The following is a 23,281-nucleotide window of genomic DNA, read 5'->3' as shown; positions in this document are numbered from 1 at the left end:
ACTCTCTGATGTCTGATCTTAAACTACAAAACCCCACCAGTCTGAAAATTGTTTGCTGAGGTTGAATCAGACATCACATCATGTCGCCTTCCGCTCTCATAAACTTTGATCATTACCACAGTTTACCTGAATGAGGAGAAGGAAGAAGACATAAATAACTAAGAGAGAGGAAGGGGGAAATGGTGGTTGTTTATATGCAGAGCCTAAAGTGGAGCGCGGTGAAGAGAGCGAGCGATAAACACGGGAGATAGAGAGGGGGGATTGACGAGTGGAATCAGCAGTGTGATTAATGTGACAACCTTTAAGAAAAGGTTATGGATCCGGAGGGAACACTAATGTCTAACACTAATGTCGGACACGGAGGAGAAGCAGAGGAGAGAAAAGGGCAGGAGTCAAGTGAGGTGCGAAATGACAGAAATAACCCTCATGGGGTACTGTACTCTGTACTCTCTGCGTCCTACATTCACCTCAATTTAAGGTCGGCTCTGTTTCATTAGGGATTATTCCAGATTCAACAACTGAGGGGCTTTTCAGTCACAGTTTTATTATTATTCATTTCATTTAAAGCCAGTTAGAATAACATGTTGGGACTAATGTGAAACAATGTACTTCCAATCTCTCAGAACTTCTCTATGAATTTTTTACTTTTAAATATCAAATAGTCAAAAATGTCCTGTTTTGGGGGGTAATAGATATATTTGCCTGATGCAAACGGTCTAACATCTGTATCACTTGATTGCAGTCCTGCCAACAAACAATAATGCTACAATAATGTAGCATGCACTGATGTCAGTAGCCAATGTGTATGTGTTGTGTCGCATCAATTTAATGCGATAGCAAGCTAGGAAATCTAACTGCTGATTCAGAAAATAGTTTTTTAGGCACCTGATTGGACAAACCAATTTGTTTTCATGGTCAAACCTGAAAGAAAGTGTCAGCAGTGTGGCAATCTTACACCATCTCTGTGAAAGATCAGCAGTTTTTAAGACATGTTCTGGTGACATTTCAAGTTCCTATTTGAGTACACTGGGAAAGCATTTAGAACTTTTAAGATAAAAAATAAAAGATGTTATTAAAAAACAGAACCTAATTTAATAGAGGTGAAACATGATAATTTACAGCTGTCTCTGAAATGAGGCACATGAATATAGGTAGCTGATTCTAGTTGTTTGGCATCATTTCATGTCACCCACAGTCATGCCTCTCTCTCCTGTCTGTGTTCTTCTGTGTTTAAAAATGGTTGTATGGATGCTTTAGCACTGCAGAGGCGTGATAGAAAGAGATCAGAGCTGCTACATTGTGTGGAGAAGTCAGCAGACAGGTGGAGGTTTTACACACACACACACACACACACACACACACACACACACACACACACACACACACACACACACACACACACACACACACACACACACACACACACACACACACCAAGTCTATGACACTACATCATAACATCAGTCATTCCCACAGTTGTACTGCGAGGTGGTCTGTCTTCACTTATTTCCCACTCATTGTGTTAGCCTTTGCTCTGAACAACTTTCCGCTCACAGAGATATTGCTGTGCGTTTTCCCTGTCGTCTCTCCCACCTGCAGCAATATTCAACTCTTACATGTGGACGCCTCAATAGGAAAACTCATTCGTTCATTCACTTCAAGCTAATTACATTCAATTCAAGCTGCTAGCCTGTTTCACAGATGCTTGCTCGTCATGTATGTTACATGGGTTTATGGGATGTTTGAGTGATGATATTTATATTATATGATAGAAAATGATTCTGGACTTATGGGCTCATTAAAAGCATCAAGCTGTTAATTAAGCTGAGTTTTAAAACAATATCAAACCTCTGCCTCTGCCACATCTCAAATTACTGTTAGAAATGACCAATGTGTTCTCTTTCCACATGCATTAACTTTAAATTACACTTGGCTCAGGATTCCAGTCTGCAGTGGCTCTGTCCTCTCTTATGCCCTTCATCATCCTTTGTTTTAGTTTCCATTTTTATCCATACTATGAATTCCTCCTCCATCTCTGCTTAATGGGCCCTGTTTAGTTTGTGCTCCAGTGCTGCTGCTGCTGCTGTTGCTGCTGCTGCTGCTGCTGCTTTAGAGATGAGTATTCTGGGGTAAAATGAGATGCGATATGCCTCCTTTCCATTATTGATCCACTGTTAACTAGAGTTTTAAAGGGCTCTTGACCATCACGCCCCAACCCTAAATTTTAAAATGAACATTTCCAAGTGTTAAAGTCCAATCAAAATCATTGTGATCACCTTTTTTCCCCCCCACAAATATGTCATTATAAATGAATATTCATTTTTAAACCTGATTTGGTTTGCAACCCTCATGTCTGAAGATTTTCTCCCAGGCTAATAGCGTCCTGGAAATCTTGACACATGAATCTGGCTCTGTCACAGCTCTGCCATGCGAGACTGTATATTATTAAAGGTCTATTTATAACTGCTTCTTACAGCTTTGATACTTTAATAACAACTTTCTCCTGGAAAGCAGCAGCACAGTGTAAACTTACAATACTTTTGAAAGTGAGTGTGAAATGACTGCAGGGGTGGTACTGATGATAACAGGCCAGAGGTAAGAGAAGCCTGTTAACCCCCCCCCCCCCCCCCCCCCCTCCTGTATCACTCTCCTCCTCCTCCTCCTTCTGACAGCTCTGCAGACCCGCTGATCCTGATGCTTTTTGACACTGATGGTGCACAAAACTGACCTTTGGGCTGCTGAGTGCACTCAGACAACACTTGCTGCATGTGTTTATGTCCCTGAGATGCTCTAATGAGGATGTATCTGCAGCCAGCCGACTCCTGGAGCAAATGCCAGGATGCAGCTGCTGCCACCAAGGCTGTAATCACAGCTTCATGTCTGTGGCATTCCTTTGGCACTTTTTATTCTCAAGATTAACCGAGGACATATTTTTGCAATCTTTCAGTCAATTATGTCCAATAATGTTACTATTTGCGTTCTTGAATAGTGCCATCATGTTATGAGAAAGCATTATAAGCGTTCAGGGTTTTTTATATTATTCATAGAAACATGCTGTTTGTGTTTAATTAACAATGTGTTCAGCCCTATAGAGAATACATTAATGCAGAAGCCTTTAAAAGCTCGCACATCTGGATTGGACCTAGTTTTTCAGAACGTTTGTATAATCCCACCTCAACATCCACACTTTAACTTCACACCTCATTTTCAGAATTATCACCGGATTCACAGTTTTCAGTGGTGAAGAAATGTATTTTATGATTTTCATTTTACATTAAGGTCACACATTTAATGAAATGTCCTTGTTGATGGTTCACAACATGTTGTCACCTGACATGGAAGCAATTAAATACAAGTGAAATGGATGTGTTAGGGTTAGGGTTAGTTAAGCACCTATACTACCATCAACCAGACTGGAGTCACTTCAAACTGAAAGTGAAAGAGTTCTTTAGGATCTTATCTTCCTGTTTTACTTTTATTGTATGACAGTGTGTTTCCTGCACTGTTCTGTATGTTTATTGTTGTGCTTGTTTGGTACTGTTTTTTTGTGTATCTATTGTTGAGTCTTATGTATTTTAAAGGTCCCTCTAGGGACGGCATTGCGAATAAGTATAGGCTATAAATGCTGTAATAACCAGAGAATAACTGAAATACACTTTAGGTTGTAAAGATTTTCCAGGTTTCAATCACTTGCAGAAATTACACCATAATGAGCAAAGGTATCAAATTAGACACTATTAGTATTTGTGCACATAAAACCATCAAAACACATTTTCCCTCTTACAATAAAAAATAGAATATTCTACAGAAAATACAAGTATTCAGTAGTCTAACCTGTGGATTATTAAGACCCAATTTTTCATGGTTCCATATTCTATTTTCTAAATTTTTGACGAAAAAATATTCAAGTTTTGCCAATGCTCTTACGTATGAATAATTGTGCTTTATAGACATAATGTTTAGCTTAGGTTGTACCAATTTTAGGTTATCGGGCTAAGAGCTGGAGCTGAGGCCAGTTTTAAGCCTCTTCAATCCTCCGTCAATCAGGTCAGCCGTCACCTTACTATGCACAACTTGTATCCATCAAAAAATCTAAACTGATTACCGGACTGTGTGTGTGTGTGTGTGTGTGTGTGTGTGTGTGTGTGTGTGTGTGTGTGTGTGTGTGTGTGTGTGTGTGTGTGTCCATGAAGACAATAACTTATCAGACCAAAATCTTTTTTTGTACCAGGCTGGAAACATTGCTGTAAGAACTGACATTTTTGAATGGGATGTCTATGTGTCTTGCAGTCAGCCTCAAGTGGACAGTCCAGGAAGTGCAGTTTTTTGCACTTCCAAATTGGCTTCATTTTTCAACAACTGAGGTTGTTGCTTGGTTATGAAGCATTTTAAATTAAAATACTCATTACAATACTTAATACAGCACATACAAATATCAATGTAGACACTATTGCAGAGTTCAGAGTTCTTGATTAACATGAAAATTCAAATGATAAATTCATTGACTTCTTTAAACTTCAGTAGAGTCTTTGTTTCAGCCCCTCCATCCTTACTGCACTGTAGTGATATTGGAGCAGACTCTGATAAAGCCTGTGATGTAATCGCAGTGTTAGTGTTAGCTGATGTAACAGGATTGTTAGGACATAAATGGAACAAGTTGTTGTTCAAAATCAAAAGCAAACCCAAACAAAAAATTTATTCTCCTGCAAAAAAAGAGAAAAAAACACTTTCATGCTGCTTGTGCTAAATATTCCATTGCAAATACAATTTCTGAACCATTTTCATGGGCATTCAATCCAAACCTGAAGGACAAAAAATGTAGCAAGGAATGTGTTTTTGCAGCTCTTCTTCTTTCTGCTCCTGGGTGAGACTGTGTGAACATTTTCTTTTTGGTGCTGAAAGAACTGAAGCAGCACCGAGAGCAGCTTTGGAGCCAGTGTGAAATCTCAGCGCCACACTCCACTTCTGCCATCCCGACTGTTGTCTCTTGAGATGAAGACACATCATCATTAAATATTCACATGAAAAACTCTCAGGACATCACCTTCAGAGAGGTTTACCTGACCAACACCTGTCCAATCTTTGTTTTCCATCAGAATGCTCTTTGACATATCTGCTGCTCAGCAGAGTGCTTCTCCTCAGAGGTCGACAACCTTTGCATGAAGGGCAGATTTAATCTCCTGTGTGTAGTCTGTCACTCTCACAGAAAACATCTTAATTTTAGACAAGAATCTGTCTGGTTTGCTTTCATTACCGAAGGGCTTTATCAGGCTCCACTGTTTCAGTGTTTAAACTGCCAAAAAACAGATTGATCTACATGAAGCTTCCCAGTTCTTCTTCCATCTAGGGGTGTTTCCAGGTTATTAGGTGGGCTGTCATGGGCCCCCTGAAAACCGATTGGCCACCCCATTAAATACAAGTTGCTATCTACGTGTTTAGAGGCGGGACTTAAGTTCAAATTAATTTTTTGGGGCTGTGTTGAAAAAGGCTGGAGCAGGTTTTGTGACATTTTGATTGAGTCTCTTTTGTTAGTCTATTTAACTTTTATGATTATGACACATCTTTTTAAATCCTTTAACAATTAACCATTCATACATGATGCCACTCTATTGCTTTTTTTTTTTTTTTTTTAAAAGCTTCTGTATGTGATGTGGAAACAGAAATTGTAAATGCTAATGTCAACCTTGCGTCATTGGGTGCCCCAAATGGGGTTGTCAAAAAAATTCTAGACACGCCCCTGCTTCCTCATTCAGAGACTTTCCTTTTACAGTGATTCCAGAAATGATTAATCTGTGCAAGAGTCTTTGGTTGGTGTAAAAGAAGAGTAACCCTCACCTCATCAAAATAACAGCTGAATTGTTTTCTGCCCTGCTGTGAATGAATGACAAATGATGGGTAAGATACCCACTTAGTGCAACAGATTTGATATATTCCAAAACTGGAACCTCATTATTTTGTTAGAGTGACATATTTAGGATTTGGTTGGGTCAATTTGACTCACTTAATGTATGTCTGTGGGTTAGCATTACGACTTGACTCCCAATTATTCTCACTGTTGGCAGGTGGGAAGAAGCCTGTGGACTGTGGAAAACTTCCATGGCTCCATTTTGTAAAATGATTACTCACCCTCATCACTAGGGTTTGATTGTCAAGGGCAAGTTAGTGAACGTTATAATAATATCATTAGTGAGACTCTGAGTTCTCCCATTAGCATTCAACCTTGAGGTTTCACACACAGACAGAAGTCACCATCTGTCAGCACAGCACAGTGAAGCCCTCTGTGATCATGATGATGATGTGCTCACAGCTCTCTCACTGTGTTTGTTTTGGCTGCAGGAACTTTTACTACATCACCATGCTGCGTGACCCGGTCTCCCGCTACCTGAGTGAGTGGAAACACGTCCAGCGTGGAGCCACATGGAAGACCGCCCTCCATATGTGTGACGGACGATCGCCCACCCAGGACGAGCTGCCCAACTGCTACAACGGAGACGACTGGTCCGGTGTCACCCTGAACGACTTCATGAACTGCCCGTCCAACCTGGCCAACAACCGGCAGGTGCGCATGCTGGCCGACCTGAGTCTGGTCGGCTGCTACAACCTGTCCTCCATGAACGAGAGTCAACGCGATCACATCCTCCTGAGCAGCGCCATGAGCAACCTGAAGAACATGGCCTTCTACGGCCTCACTGAGTTCCAACGCAAGACGCAGTACCTGTTTGAGCGGACGTTCAGCCTGCGCTTCATCGCCGCCTTCACGCAGATCAACAGCACGCGAGCCGCCAACGTGGATTTAAGCGAGCAGGTGCGCAGACGCATCGAGGAACTCAACTTCCTGGACGTGCAGCTGTACGAGTACGCCAAGGACCTGTTCCTCCAGAGATTCCAGTACAGCCGCCAGAGGGAGCACCAGGAGGTGCGCTTGAAGAGGCGGGAGGAGAGGCGCTGGCTGCGGGAGCAAAAAGAGCAAAACAGGGCTCCTAAACACAAAGGGGGAGGGAACAGAGGAGGAAGGAGGGAAGGAGACTTTGAGAAGGAGGGGGACTTTCCCACCACCACTGAGGACTACACGAGCCAGGTGGCCCGCTGGTGAGGCTCAGAGAGAGCAGTTTGAGAGATTCCTCACCGACTGATTTGAACATTTCACTTGACTCTCTCTCTCTTCTAGTCTCACTGTAAATCCGTCTCCTGCATCTGTCCGTCTCTCAGCTTCAGTGTGATCCGAGTGCTCTGCTGTTTCCTCATGAAAACTGCCAAGTCTGTGGGTCTCACAGCAGCTCTGCCTTGGACTGCCTCTCGGTGTCTTAAATCTTTAAAAACTGAATTGTTTGTCATTTAATCTTTTTTTTTTTTTCATTTCAGGTTGAGCATACAGACAGTTAAACTGAGATGAGGACTAAACAGTTCAACACAGATGCCATAGACTGCATTGCTTGAATGTTTGACATTCTCTGCAAGTTTTCTGAATGTCATTAAAGTCATTGTCTTTGTTTCAAAGATGTAGTTGTAAAAGAACTGAAGGTTGCATGTCGCACATCCACTATATACTGACATTTGGGCAGAGTGATTTCTAAAGCATATACAGTTCTGTAAGCCAAAGCTAATAATAAAAAAATACACAATGTATTTATTGTAATTTATTTTCAAAAAGCCCTCTGTTAGATCATGTTGTATGCATGCAGTAAACATGTTTTAAATCAAGTTCTGAAAGATAATCTGATGCTCTTAATTTGGTAACAGTCCAATAAACGTTATTTTCTCAAACGCAGTACAGTCCAGATTTTCCAAATATCATATTATGTACACAAAATCAGTTCACATTCAAAAAGATAACTTGGATTCCGTGTGCTTCTTGTAGAACTGTGTGTTTTATTATTATACCAAAAATGGCAACAATTACTCTGTTGCAAGAATTCGTTTTTTGGAGTGGTGTGTTGCAGAGATAAAAGGTTGCTTAATAGTTGGGGTGATGAAATGTGTCAGTGTGGCTGCCGTGTGGCCTGACTATGAATGAGGCGATCAGCATTCAGTCCTCATGCCCCCCCTCCCCGTCACACTGGCTGCTTTTACATGTTTGTAGAGCTGACGGCAAAGTGCACTGTGGGGCAGTGAGAGCGCTCTAAAGCCAGCAGAGCGCCAGGCCTACAAAGACCAGCAGCCTCAAAGCGGAGAGACGAGGATACAAAAACATGTCATTGCTTTTGCCACATGGTTTCCAGTCCCTTCAAATCCAATCAGAGCGGCAATACATGGAGATGAAAGAGGGCTTGTTTTTATCTGGCTGAATAGGCTTCAGTGATTCTTTTTATGCCTCTTATCTCATTTTCACTCAAACTTCCCGTTTTATCTAATTAAGTGTTCACTAAATGTCAACACTGAAGTGTTATGGCTGCAACTAATTTAACTGTCATTTCTCTAAAAAATACATCAGAAGTCATACCTTTGAAACATTTGTTTAAGGATCACCTGTCTCGCCTTGTTTGAGTGGTTCATCAAGCTCATTTATTGGATTGGATTTAGCTGTGGATGCTCTAACAGACATTACATCTGTAGGGTATTAATAAAACCTGATGTGTTTCACGCTCTTAATGTTCACTAATTATAGTAAAGTTTAGTTTAATACAGACCTGAGAGACAGGGAGCACAGACCTTATTACTTTTGTACAATGACCCAAATTGGAAAAAGGTGAAGTGCCAAAAGGCCAGCCATTGATTTTCCTAGATTGAACCTTTAATGGTAGGAATCGAAACGTGTTAACAAAGCACCTTTCTCATCTTAATAGAAAGGTTGGTTGTTGTTTATGCAGACACTATGTTCCATTTAACATATTTAATTCAGTTTACCTGAAAAGTTGCTTCTGCTTAAAAAGCCTGTTAGGTTAGGTTAGACCTTTTTGAAACAAATATTCTGTGTCATATTAAATAGTTAAAGGGCAGCTGCCATTTATAAGGTCTGGTGTAGAAGTTTAACAACAGCACAATCTCACTTTATTTCAGTAATGGATAAAAGGGCATTCTGGATACATTTTGTACCAAAATTGATTAAAGTCAGCATTACCTTTTTTTTTAAGCTCATGCTTCTTTACACATTTTAAAGGCAATTTAAACTCCACCATGTTTATTTGACAGTTAAAGTTAGCCATTCATGTTGATCATTTTGTTTTTGTTTTCTTTTCTTTTTTTGCCTTAGGTTTGGTTATATAGGACATCTAAAGAGAGACAGGAAATGTGGGGAAGAACGAGTTGAAGATGACATGCACTAAATGGTCGCAGGTCGTAGTCAAGCCTTTGATCAGTGTGTCTCTGAATATTGGGCTCTATCAACTGCATCTCTTTTGATTATTTGAGCAAATTTGACGTCCCAATTTAAAAAAATTGCTGGTGTCAATAACAAAAATTATAATAGTTGAATTCCATTTAGCAGCTTCGGTTTCAGATTTCTGGTAGTTTGACTATCACTGTAAAAGGGGTTAGAAGCATCTGTCCATATAGGTCTAAGTACACAAACTGAATATGTGAGTAGGCCCACTTTTTTAATCACAGAGTACAGAGCTATCAGACTGGCAATTGCTTAAAGGATATTTATTTATTTATTTATGTATTATATACTTCTGTGCTGTGTGACAGGCTGCAGGAATGTGTTCCCTTGTGACAAATGGTATGAGCACTGCAAGAAGAAGATACAGCTTTATGAAACACTGTTTTCAATGGGATGTAATGTATACACATGTGTGCGTGTGCGTTACCTTTTGATGATTGTAAACCAGAGAATGCAATTTCTGGAAATGTTGTGATGGGTTTGCTTGCTGCTAAAGGCCACCTCTGAGCTGTAAAGGTTGTGCAAAATAAAGCAATGAAGGGTGTTGGAAAGAGAGTTTTCTTGTAAGGATTTAGATGAGTTTTAGTGTGCAGGGACTGAGTCGGGGGTGTTATTCCAGTGTCTTAGTTGAAATACAGGTAAAAACAGCTGAAGACTAAGCCCTGTAAGCACTGGGATGAGCCGCTGTGTACCAGGACGAATCCAGTTGTTTGTGTGTGAGTGTCTGTGTGTTTATTGATCATATAGCTGTGTTATTACTTGCACCTGTGTCTGCTGCCTTAAAGCCTTCAGTGAGATGCAGACAGGTGAGGCAGGGAGCAGAGAATGAAGTTAAAATTGCAGTTACAGTTGACGGTTTTACACTGTTACATTGTAAATACCACCTCTGTTTACTGGGACTTAAAAGCAGTCTGATCATCAAAGCTCAACCACCTGTGTGCCCCCATCTGCGATTAGAGGTTTCCATGGTGACAATAACTGCCAAGCAACTACTGGGTCAGACATTTAATTTAATAGAGATTAATCTGAGGGCACCACTTAAACTCTCTCTTATTGCATGAAGAGCTAATCTTCTCCAGCCTAGAATTTGACATCATGAGAGAATGGATTCTGATGAACACGCCGATGTAAAATTGTGTTTTTAAGGTGAAAAAAAGGGTTGAGCATGTTAGAAAGATTCCCTTTTTCTGTTTTGCTTTTGCTACTTTTGCTACCAATGACTGTATATAAAGATAGACAACACATCTACACCTCCTCCTGTTGTACAAAAGTGAAGCCAAAAATACTCCCATGGACAAGATTCTTGTGTCAGTTTGAAGCAGATACTCATGGTTATGGAAAGTTCAATCATTCTTGTGTTGGTCCTTGTTATGCTTCCTCCCACCATTACTCCTCCGTATTTGTCACCAGAGCTGTTAATCATGGCATTAAATCCCTTTTTTTTTTAGCATTTAAGAACCAACTTTTTAGAAAAGTGAACACTCCGGCATGAATCAGCATGATAAGAACAACCTATAGGCTACTGACTGAATTTAATTCATGTCAATTTGATTTTATAGTTTGACCCATGACCCCTGTTAATATGGAGGAGGTGAAGCTGATAAAGGACAGCTCCTTATGTTTTGGTTTAACTTTTATGTAGAAGTCATGTTGTCCATCTTTTTTACTACAAAGTTGTTAACCCAGTCAATATTGGAGTGACTGAGACAATCGGATGATTCATTTTAATGGAAAATGTTAAAGTTTTGCTTCTTTTTCAATTGAAAAGTACTTGAGTAACATAAAATTAAAAATGTTTTCCCTTTTTAAAGATTTTTTTGGGGGGATTTTTTTATGCCCCTACTATAGAGGCAGGACATTGGACAGAGCCGGAAATCAGGTGAGAGAGAGTGGGGAACGGGATGCGGTGAAGGAGCCACGGGTCGGACCTGAACCAGGGCTGCCCGCCCCGAAGACTGCAACCACCAGGCCACCAAGATAGCAAACTTTAACTTTAACTCCACTGTGGGATGTCACACTCTAAACATTCTGTCCATTTGGTTTTTGAATGGGGGAAGATTCCCCAAAGTGTTAAATATTTTGCAAACTATGAAAGACATAAACACTACATTTTTCAAAAGCTAAACACTTCTTGAGTTTGAATGAAGTTTCTACATTGGACAGTGTTGAAGTACTGAGCTGTGTTGCTTTGTAGCATTCCCATTAGTGAAATCAATAATTTACTGTGCTGTCATTGCCTTCAAACAATGATTAAGCTGTAGAATGCACATTTATATCCAAGGTATGTTCATCAACAAAGCCCTTACAGAGGTCAGAGGTTTTTTTATTTCTTGTGACAATGTCAGCCCTAAAGAAAGTATGACAGTTCAACAATGATTATAAATAACACAAGTACACTATTATATTGTTTTATTTGTTTATCTTCAAATGATAATCTAAAGTCTTTTTCTCTCATCTTGATAATTGAAAAATGGTGGGCACAGAAGGAAAAATAAAGATTTCAGTCTTAAATTAGCTGCCATTCCCAGGAGAGGTGGACATGCTGTTTGTTTTTTAACAGGATAGTTTTAATTAACTGACAGGATATCAAACTGCATATCCTTAAGAAGTGGATTTATCTGTATTTGTTTCTTTATTAGAACATGTATGCTGGAAAATGTCTTTGCTTTATTTATCATACCAGTACAGACAGTTCAGTGAATGCGGAAGAAACCTTTCTTAGTGTAATTATTTCTATGTTCATGTTCATGTATATGGCTTGTTGTATATAATCTGAATTTCTTGTCAGACTTGACTAATGAGTGGATTTGTAGAGAAATAACTGCATTGAATGGCTATAGCATTATCAGCGGTGTTGCTCTTATGTTATCAGTCGGGATCTTGTGAAGGCTGTTTTACTTGAAACTGAACATACATAAATTATCATTTTGATTTGTTACAGTGATTGGTGTCCATTCATTCATCCGTACATCCATATGCTCCACGTAGACACTTTTCAGGATGTAGGAGGCTTGTTACAAAGTCCCATCATGCAATGGGAAAAGAGGAGGAGGAAGATGCCAGTCTATTGCAGAACCTGAAAAACATTACATACACACTTTACATACTGCAGCTCACACACACTGTAAAAACAAAAAGTCATGATAACAAATACCCTGTCTCTCTGCAGCCTCCCTGAGACCAGGGGGAGGGAGGATCTCGCGTGAGACTTCCCTCTTTCCCTCTTTCCCTCTTCTCTACCATCAAAAGCCGTAAAAAGAGCAGAAATGAACAACAAAATACAAAAGTAAATATTGATGATTTTATTGCAGTGTGTACATTTGGGCCATGAAGGTGTCCAGAGGGTACATAAAAAAGACTAATGCAGTCAAATCAACTTTGTTGTTAGTCTTTCACATTTCCAAGACTCTAATCACCATTCAACTAATAACCTTGCATTTAAAGGATTACAATCCTGAAAATTATTTAATGTTGGTTTTGAGCAACTCAGAAGTTGTTTAACTTCACAGCAGAAAAATATAAATACATTTGAGGAGGGCACAAGGGTTAATGTTCCAGCAGTGGTGTTGTTTTACCTCGATATACTGAAGAAGAAGCTCGTCACAAAGCAGGATACTGCTCTCCACTGTGGCAGCGATCAGCTCTGGAACCAGCTCTTTGTCCAACATGAAGAACTCCACACTCCATACACTTCCCTGTCAAAGTCAGTTCAATTAGAATGATTACAGCCAAAACCAGTTTAAAATGCAGTTGGAAAAACATCAGTGATAAACGTATAAGACGGACGAGGCAGCAAAGATATATTCCAATACAGTTTAATTCATGGATACACCACCACAAAGCATTATCCCTCTTAAAATAAAACTTAAAATAACAGTGGTACCAAATATGTTTGTTTTTATTTTATCAATATTTCAGCCCTTGTTTTCTTGCTGTGAATTTTCAGATATTTGTTTGAATCTTATACACTTGTAAGACGGAGGATTAGGGCCAGGTTAAAAAAAAGTTTCTCGTAAATGTACAACTTTATTCTCTTAATTTACCTAAATTATTTTTTTTACGTGGCCCTAATCCTCCGTCGTTCACTTGTATATGGTAAAATGGGTATTTCATAAAAGACACACCTTCTCAAAGACTGAAAGTGAAAGTCTGCAGTCGTATTTCTTGTGCAGCTCCAGCAGCTGACTGTGACTTTTCGCTCCATACCCAATTTTTTACTGTGAGAAGGCCGACTCGGAGGGCAGAACAAACACCTAGCTGCAGTAACCCCTGTGGAGCAGGCAAAAGAAGAGGACTTACTTTTCTAATAACTGGGGGTTTGTAGACAGACTAAGGACACATATTAGAGTAAGAAAATCATGGTAAAGTGTATTTTGCATAATAGTTGACCTTTAAGTTATAGACACAGAGCCTAACCATTTTGGCAAGATTTCAGCAGTTGCCCCTTATGTTTCAGACAGTTTGACCACCAAAGACAATATTCATAGACTTAAAGAAAACTGGAAAAAATCTTTGTAATTAACAGAATATCTTTATTTTAAAATAAAAAATACTTCTGAACAAACATGAATAAAATGGTAATAACCCCTTATATTTCTTGTAAATAAATAAAAATAACTATTGTCACAGAACAAACAATATCAAACAGTGCAGGGAGCAGAAGTGCTCACAGATGGCCCAGGGATGGATTTAAATGTTTCTGATTGCATCTGGAGAGAGAAGATGAGCATTTGTGAAACAATGGGCATTTTATAATATAGTGTGAACACAAAATATTAATAACAATATTTTACAAAATGGAAGAAACAGAAATGCATTCAAATAAATGTAAGTACCTGTTCTCGGGTAGAGCCTCTGTGAAGCATCTGACGATGACAGAAGAAATAGGCTCTCTTCGACTATTGTTGAGAAACAAAAAAAAAACAAAGACCGCTTAGATATGTTAAAACTTTTATCACATTCTTTAGTAGTTATTGAGCAGGCAAGGAAAGTAAAAACAAGATCTGCACAACAAGAAGCTCCCGTTTGAAGGATGTATTAAGTGACGTTTTGAGCCAACTGAGGAAGAGAATGTTGGATCTGAAGGACTAAAATATATTACTGTGCAGAAATCTTTACATTTAATGCATGCAAGATCCATTTACCACTGTAATAAGTGTTGATTGTTTACCATGTTTATTTTTGTCTGGACGAGACAGGAGACTGAAGACACATCCACAGAGTAACAAACAGTCATCGAGGGCAGGAATCGTATTTGCAGTGAGTTGATCTGAAAAATCCTAAAGCTTTATGTTGAGTTCAGAACAGCCTCGTGAAAATCACATATCACAGTTCTTTAAAAGCGTTTGCAGAAATACCTGACAATCGTCTTGTTTGTGCATATGTGCAAATGGTTATAGAGAGTAAAATATAAACTAAAGCAAGTGCTGATGAAAGGAGACAATAAACAAATAAAATAAAACATCACCATAAAATAACAAGAAGGCCTTTTGATAAAAATAAGTATTTCAAGGGGATTTAAAAGAAGATACTGATGTTGCAAGTCTGAGATCCTCAGGAAGGTCGTTCCATAGCCGTGGAGCCTGAACAGCAAATACTTGGCCTCCTTTGCTTTTAAGGTTTGATAACACAATACTGTGAGTTACTGTCCAAAAACATGAGCCCATTAATGTGTCACTTTTTGTTTCTAAATGTAAATAAGATAATAAATGTTCAGGAGTTGAAAGGGCATTTTTCATGTATATACTGAACTTGTAAACAAGAGTATACCTGGAATTAAGCCATCGCTGACAGAGTGAGCGAGCAGATCTTGGCCTGATGAGGGTCCATCATCCAGTGAGTCAGAACATTTCCTTTATCACCCTGTGAAGAGATTAGTGTTATAAAAGACTACACTGAGACATACAGGATGGTTTTCAGTCTCTCCAACATTTCCAAGAAAGACTTTACTTAAAAGCATACATTTAAATTCATTATTCATAATTTTAGGAAGAATGTGTGACTTCTTGATCCAGTAGATGTCGCCCCCTTGAGCACCAGCATGAAACCAAAACAAACTGCTGTTTGGCCACACCTCCACTATTCTGAAGTCTCCTCTCTCCTCCAGCAGTACACCTCCTCTCCACTCGCGTTTACACAAAGGAGTTATCAATTACAAAGATCATAATTAAACACCATTTAGAGCAAGTGATGGACAAAATTGTCCTTTGCTGGAGCTGCAATAACCTGTGTCCTGCATTGTTGTTAGCATGCTAATGTTAGCACACTCGGTTAACTCATAACTTCACATTGAACATAAATTGACACAGAATGACCGTGAATGAACACACTTACGTGACATCCAAATAATCAGTGAGTATGTTATTTTTCTTTTCTCTCGTCCTTGACTAAAACAACTTTATACGCAAGGTCGTCCCGTCCATGTAGACACGGCTCTGACAACAACACCGCCAGTGGGACTCGAGCTTCTCACTCATTGTAGACAGTCATGACTCAGAGACACATTTACACAGGATAGTCTTTATTTCTGCTGTATTTATGTGTAAAATGTTGCACATTCGTCCTTTATCAAAACATGGTATTATTTCTAGTTGCCATACACATTAATTTGACTTACATGTGTTGATTTGAGGAATATGTATACAGTATATAATATGTTTATCATAGACAAACATTGTAAGAAGAAGAAATCATTTATTAATCCCACTGGGAGAAATTACTCTTTCACTCCATTATTGAGACATGCTACACACACATAGACTCAGGAAGTGAAACAGCACCAATTTCCAGACTAGGTCCACACCGGTTTTGGTACCGACGACCCTCCGGTCCCCAGCCAAAGTCCCTACAGACTGAGCTACCGTCGCTAAATTAGCAAATTCTACTTCTAAACATGAGTTAATGAAGAAGCGATATAGAAAAAGTGTGATTTCTTTTTCAAGCGCTGTAATAACACAGTAACTCACTTTTACCCAATGTATCATAATTACAGGCTGTAAAAGACACTGACCCCGAACACCAAGTGGATTTCATGGCTCAGACTGAACATCATTGCTGTACTGCAGCCCTCGTCGTGGTAATCCTTGGCCTCTACTTGTAGTGTGCCTTATGAACACTCTTACCCTGGTGGCGGACTGTTAGGGATCGAGCAGTAAGGCACGAGACACAGGAGTAAGTTTAAAGAAAAGGTGTGTTTTTATTTTACCAAAAAATAGAAAATGATAGCCAGTGCGTCATTCTCCATCGTCGAATACCAAACCTCTCTGGGGAAAAGTTTCCAGCTGATGTAGGCGACTGGATGCCGATCATCCTGAGGTCCCTGGAGTAGCACAGCTCCCAAACCTCTGTCAGAAGCATCAGTTTGCAGAAGAAAATGTTCTTCAAAGTTTGGCCTATACAGAACAGGTTGGTTATTTAGTGATTGCTGGATATCACTGAAAGCTGCCACTGGATCTGATTGGGACTCCTGGATCTAGTCAAGTCTGTGAGTAGAGCTGCCCTGTTGGAGAAATGGGGTATGAAGCGGTGATAGAAGCTGGATAGTCCAAAAAGGAACAGAGCTGCTTCTTTGTTTGTGGTAGGGGACAGGACTCTATGGCCTGGGTTTTGTTGACCTGAGGGCATACAACCCCATTGCTGATGACGTGGCCCAGGTACTCTGTCTCTGCAGCAGAAAAGACACACTTCGATGTGTTGACTGTCAGCCCGGCAGAATGAAGGCAATCCAAGACAGCTTGCAGGTGTTCCAGGTGTTCCTGCCACGTGTTACTGTAAATTAAAATGTCATCCAGATATGTTGCAGCAAAACCAGAGAAATCACAAAGTACCTGGTCCGTGAGTCTCTGGAAAGTTGCTGGAGCGTTGTGCAACCCAAATGGCATTACTGTGAACTGGAAAGGGCCCCATGCTGTCCTGAAGGCTTTCCTAGCCTTTCAATCAGAGGATCAGATCATTCAGCATGTCATGAAGGACTATTAGTATATGGTAGCTGTGCTCATGGGTCTGCTGTATGCAATCACATTGACTACCAAATATAAGTGCAGTATACATTTAAAGTCATACAGAAGAACCTAATGAATATCATGGTGACCACTGCCCCTTCAAGGGTCCATGGACTGAGAAAAATACTTCTTCATAAAGCTGTGTAGGAACTACACTGAGGTTGGGAGTTTTCTGAAAGCTGCCATATGCAGCTGCAATGTAAAATAAATATTTTACATTGTCTCAGATCTTTTCTGAAGTGTTTGTTTTACCACAGTAAGATCAAATCATTAAATGTGTAAATTATTGATTTTATAAGTTTATTGCAACTGAACATGCTGAGAAAAGTGAGCAATAAATGGTAAACTGTTTTTGGCACATGGGTGGAAATGTTTTGACCAACAAGCCAGCACAGTATTTTAGGTAAAAACATTTGTAAATGTTTAGATGTGCTATTTGATCTGATCTGCTATTAAAGGTTGAAAAACTTAAGTTGGCTGGTTTCTATGATAAAACGAATAACCTGTAGAGATGATACCTTTTTTTCATTGTTATTTGAAAGGAAGTTGGAGGTTCCACAAAAGCAAAGAGAATCACTAAAAATGTATAAACTAAACTGATTTTAGTTGACTAAAATAGAAATATATATTCATTTAACTCAATATTTTAGGTGGATTGAAGTTTTGATTAAGTATTTTTGATTTCAAGTCAAAATAAATTGATAGACCATTTTGCCTTAACTAGATAATTTCACAGGAACTGAATTGTGATCAAAAGTTTTGTTAACTTAAAGATTTAAGTACAACTGACTTGATGTCAAGTTTACTTGACTAGAAAATTGTATTTCTTTGGAATAATCACAAATTTATCTCAACTTATCATTTGAAGTTCAGTTAACTTAAAATTTTAAGGCAGCCCGGACACTAACTTCTTTAAGTTATAACAACTAGTTGTTTTTTTTTACAGTGCAGACAGACTCTCTCAAAGATCTTTTGTAAACTTGGAACAAACCATCGACACAAGAACACTTATTAAACATGATTTTGCTGCTATTTGAAATAACTTATATCTTCCAAAAAGGGATGTTCAAAAGTGCAAGTGATTGAGTGACATTTTCTTCATTATGTAAATGCTAAATTACTTAGCATCTCCCAACTAATTAAGAGAAGCATGCAGATAATCACATTACTGAAGTGATGGAAGGCTGCTGCATGGAAATGTTTTCAGCAAAAGGTCAAGTGGGATTTATGCAGAATGGATGTTCAGACCCAGAAATAGACTACACGGTTACACAGTGCACATTCATCCGAGCATTTTCATTTCATATGATGGTATAAAGAAGTAACAAGGTAAGCAGGTGTCTGTAGGTGCTTTTATAGCTCTTAATTAAAGAAAAACAGTCCAGTTCAGTGTTTTTCTTATGAAACTGGCATCCTGTTATCAATCATTTCAGTTAGTTTCCACTCAAATGATAAACTAGGAGACATTTGCACACACAAAAAAGGAAAAACAAAAGTTAAATGCTGTTATACGGCACATTTTTGAAATACAGCACCTGAAAAGCATTCTTAAATAATGAAAAGATGAATAATGTTATAATGTGAATTATTTGGTGTTAACAGGGGCAACAATACTGCAAGAAAAGTACTCTTACTGTAATTAAAACTCAGCTCACTCAACTTTTATTGAGTTAACTTGCCTGGCACACAACATTGCCGCTGTGTATCTTCTGACACACAGAAGCTTCTGCCTCCCCTCAGGTTCAGTACGGATGGCTGCCTCAGCATTTCAGCCACAAGCTGCAGCAAGTCATCTCCACACAGATGCTATGACTGTGTTGTCTAGATGCTGAACTTTAGGAAGTGTGTAATGACTTGAAAAAACACATGCAGCCTTGCTCAAGGACATGGCTCTGCTTTCTGAGATTTTTTTTTATCGAAAGCTAAAAAGTCTGATGTGTAATGCCAGCATATGAACACAGAAAGAAAATAGGTCTTCAATCATTAGGAATAAATTTCATTATCAACTGTGATTACTAATAGCACTTCAACATTATTTAAATGCAAAATAGAGATAGTTGAGCTATTTTTAAGATGAAAAAAAAGGTTTGAAAAAAGTCACTTTTAGAAGTGTTTGATTTCAAAAAAATGCTCAACACTTGATAAGATTAAGGTTTGAAAGCACTCAGAAGTTTAAGTGTTAAATTCAATAATTGAAAACAAAAACGTAATAGGCCTATCTGTTTTGCATGGAGTCATCACTTTACCCTCAGTGAGCAGTGAACTGTCAATTTTGAACTATTTTTAATAAAAGACTGACATCTAGAGGCCAGAACATGTAGCTTTGCTTTTGTTGTCCCCCTCTGATTTTTCTACAGGCTGTATAAAGAAATCCCTTTCAGCCAGACCCAGTATTTATAAATATATGTTTTACAATACAAATATATAATATATAAATATTGAATATAAATGGAATCAATCAAAAAACAACCTGTCTCAACAAATATGTCTCGTTCTCAAACACTTAGGTTAGATCTGCATTGTTGTTTTTACATTTCTTACCACTAGATGGGACTGTTGTCTTAAATTAAATGCTGCCTGTTCAGTATATAGGCCTACAGTAATGCTTTCCATTTTCACTTTTTCATTTTCATTAATTTTTATTATTTTCCATTTTCAATTCTGTTCTTGGATTAACACATTACAATACAAGACAGCAGAAGGTTTATATCAATGATTGTTTTTTATCTTGATGGAGTTAAACCTTAAATGGACGAGCCTTAGGAAAAGAAGCTTTACATGTTTTATTTGTAGTAAAGGAACACTTTTACAGGGTTTCTTTTGTAAAATCAGAGGACTCATGAAAGGTGGTAGATTTCTGGAAGAAAATCACTGTGGCATACCTTCATAAGGAACTAATAGGTACAATAAGTAGGTAAAGGTAAAGAGAATATGGAGTATTTATTGTCTTAGTTCTTTTATCCCACTCATATTGACAGTGACATTTTCCTCAAAGGGAGCACTATGGTGACCTTTCCCAATGACATCACAGCTCCTGTTGTTTGAAGAGAATTGTCACTCTGACAGCGGAGATATTTATCATCTGTTGCCTTAACAAGTCAACAGAAATATGATGGGGAAACAAATCAATTTGTTCAAACGGTTGGTGTCTGTCTGTTTATGGGTGTTTGTGTTTCAAGTATCAACAATGGCTAGATAATTAAATGAGAATTAATTGAATGGAAAATGGTACCTGTAGGGCTCAGGGTAATACACAATTTTAAAGATTTGACAGCTGCTGAACACAAAGGTCACAACATCCACTAATTAAATTGAACTAATGATTAATCTTTTTTTTTTTTCATAAAACAGGTCTGCCAGCATTCAAATGTATGAAATTGTCTGTGATGGTCTTAACATTTCTAGGTAAACAACAACCCAATCCTTGGTACACAGAAATTGTTTTGTACTGTACATCACTAAAGCTGGAGCACCACACTAATTGCAGGTTGCGGCATTCAAATGAGTTAAGAATAATGGTAAACCATTTAGGCTAATAACAATTAACAATTAACAACTACTGGAAATAAGAGTTTGTCCCTATATTTTTATTACAGTTTTGCAGCAATATTAATGACAAGATACAAAACTATCTATCCAATTTAAAGGTGACATTATACTTTGCAAAGACTCTCGTCAACCACAGAGGACCCAATGTCTTCATATGATTGTCCTAAAAATAAGTTATTTATTTCCTTATTGCAGAAGCATACAAGCAAAATCGTATTGTTCTCCATCTTCCTCCCTCTCACCCTCCCTTACTGATGTTATCTGGGTTAGCATCCATTTTCCTTGACCTTGAGCAGACCTATCAGACTAGGCTACACTTTGCTTCTTGTTCTGATTACACAAGCCAAAGGTTTTTCAAAATAACTCTTACGAATGTGTGAGAATGCTATTATTTTTTCTGAGGCCCATACAAAACCCTTAGATACACATCACTGTAGGACCATTTCAAATTTAGACTATTTTACAGAATTTTGACCTTACACATTCCTAATCAAAAAATATTTATATTTTTCGACGATTGTGTTTATATTTGTGAGTGACAGTGTGTTCTTATTAAACTAATCCAAAAAGACCCACATGGTTTTATTGCTGTTCCCTTGGTAACAAGAAAACCCTTGCCCTTTTAGCCTACTGGCATTCGTGTGGATTGTACCACTTTGCGGTCATAGGGGGATGTTAGTAGGTACAAGTTACAAAATTACTTGTTTTGGCCAAAAATATATCGCTAAAATCCTTGTTATACATTTCATATTACCATATAAAAGTGTATTGCCTTATTTGATTTATAATATTGTGAAATCCATTGTCTGTTGTCTATAGACCTCTCAGCGCACCCGTGGAAACCCCCATCACATTAAACTGACGACTGTACAGTAAGCTGTCAGAAGCTTGTTGCTTAAATCTGTGCAGTGCTGGAAAGTGATGAAGAAATGAGGACGGTAAAGAAGACGAAATAACAAGCTATAATTCCTCGAGCAGAGCGAGACTTGAACTGGTTTTTAGACAGACGTATCGGTAACACTTTACATCTTGTTTTCGGTACTTACCGTGGACTGACGTGTCGTTTGCGCTAGCTTGTGCGTGATCTTCTGGGAAGCGGTTCATACGTGATGATGAGGTAAGTAAGGTGCTCTCCTCAGCTAACACTGTGGCTAACGTTAAGCTAATACATGTTTACGTTAATGTCAGTGTTCCTCATTATGTTGGACACATGACAGCTGTGTATTTAGCCTGCTAGCTGAGTGTTTGTGATTAGCTAGCTAGGATGATAATGCAAATCTGAGACTTATTCATGCTAAACTCGAAGAGCCAAACTGTATAATTAAAATAGTGCGATGCCAGATGTCAGAAACATGACGGTCGTGCTAGTGGTATGTTCTGCTGTGCAACTGATTCGCTTAAAAGTTAAGAAAAATAGATGTACGTACTGTAACGCAATGATGGGCGGGACATGCAGTATCGCGACCATCAAAATTCTCATTTCCCCTTCCGTAAAAGGCATAATAACCCTTAACAAACAATCCTAACCTTTAAATATTAACTATAAACAGAGTAAAATTAGCACACGCTTTACATTTTGGTTTAGCAACCACTGTCTAGTAGCAGTACAATATTTTTTGCATCTCCTCATTCTTCCTACTGTGCTGAGTAAGACAGGTATGTCAGGATGTGTCAGGTATGGACGTTTAGCTCCTGCTCTAACTGGGAAACGTGTTTCACCTGAACACTTTAAATGCCTTTGACCAGTAATATATATTATAATAGAAGCTGTGCAACACTAGGTGAAACCCTCTGCTTAACTTTAAAAGACAATTCTGAAAGTGTTTTGAACTTAAAACTTTTGTCAAAGTGGCAGAGTTGAGACTACTTCAAATACTCTGGCAAAAAGAAAGCCTAGTAATGACGTCATTGTTTACTGTAATGGCCATCTCAATTGCACTGCATTTCCTGATCTATGTTTAGTGTTCCTGCGGGATTTTATATCATAGGGAATTATGACCTTGCAGCAAAGTGAATTAGATATATATGCATTGTCAAAAAATGTATTATTCCGAATTACTACCACATTATCATGCCAATCTGCTAAATTTTGGGCATTATGGTGTGACACATTACAAAACTGTATTACCAAATATTACACTTAACCATAGTTCATATGGTGGGTTGGTAACATGCCAAGCATCATCTCAAGTTATTAGTGAGTGCCACTGTAAATATGATCATCTTGTCTGACTTACTATACACTAGCCCTAATGTTATCAGATATCAGTATTCAAATTAATATCCAAAAAAGTAACCAATCTAAATTGAAAATCTGATATAATTAGGTGTTGAAGTTTTACACAATAATAGACCTATTATCAACTTTCATATAATGCAAAGGACGCTTCAGACATTCATACTTGATGTACTC

The 23,281-nt window shown here is 38.5% G+C and overlaps 1 protein-coding gene and 1 long non-coding RNA gene across 2 annotated transcripts in view; one reads left to right on the top strand and one right to left on the bottom strand.

Moving 5' to 3' along the window:
• The window catches only part of hs6st3b (heparan sulfate 6-O-sulfotransferase 3b), a 57,303-nt gene extending 50,208 nt beyond the window's left edge, over window positions 1–7,095 (top strand). The window contains exon 2 of the mRNA XM_061054543.1: window positions 6,337–7,095. Within this exon, the coding sequence (XP_060910526.1) occupies window positions 6,337–7,093 (757 nt within the window). The 3' untranslated portion in view covers window positions 7,094–7,095. The remainder of the gene's footprint in view (window positions 1–6,336) is intronic.
• A 6,320-nt stretch (window positions 7,096–13,415) lies between these two features.
• On the bottom strand, window positions 13,416–15,176 carry LOC132986552 (uncharacterized). The gene is made up of 4 exons (XR_009675528.1): window positions 15,089–15,176; window positions 14,490–14,588; window positions 14,155–14,217; window positions 13,416–13,588 (listed from the first exon to the last, which is right to left on the bottom strand). It is a non-coding gene; the product is annotated as an uncharacterized LOC132986552 (long non-coding RNA).
• Window positions 15,177–23,281: the final 8,105 nt, after the last annotated feature.

Source organism: Labrus mixtus, chromosome 13 (genome assembly GCF_963584025.1).
Source record: "Labrus mixtus chromosome 13, fLabMix1.1, whole genome shotgun sequence".
Taxonomy (NCBI): domain Eukaryota; kingdom Metazoa; phylum Chordata; class Actinopteri; order Labriformes; family Labridae; genus Labrus; species Labrus mixtus.
This window is presented reverse-complemented; position numbering and strand designations above follow the sequence as displayed.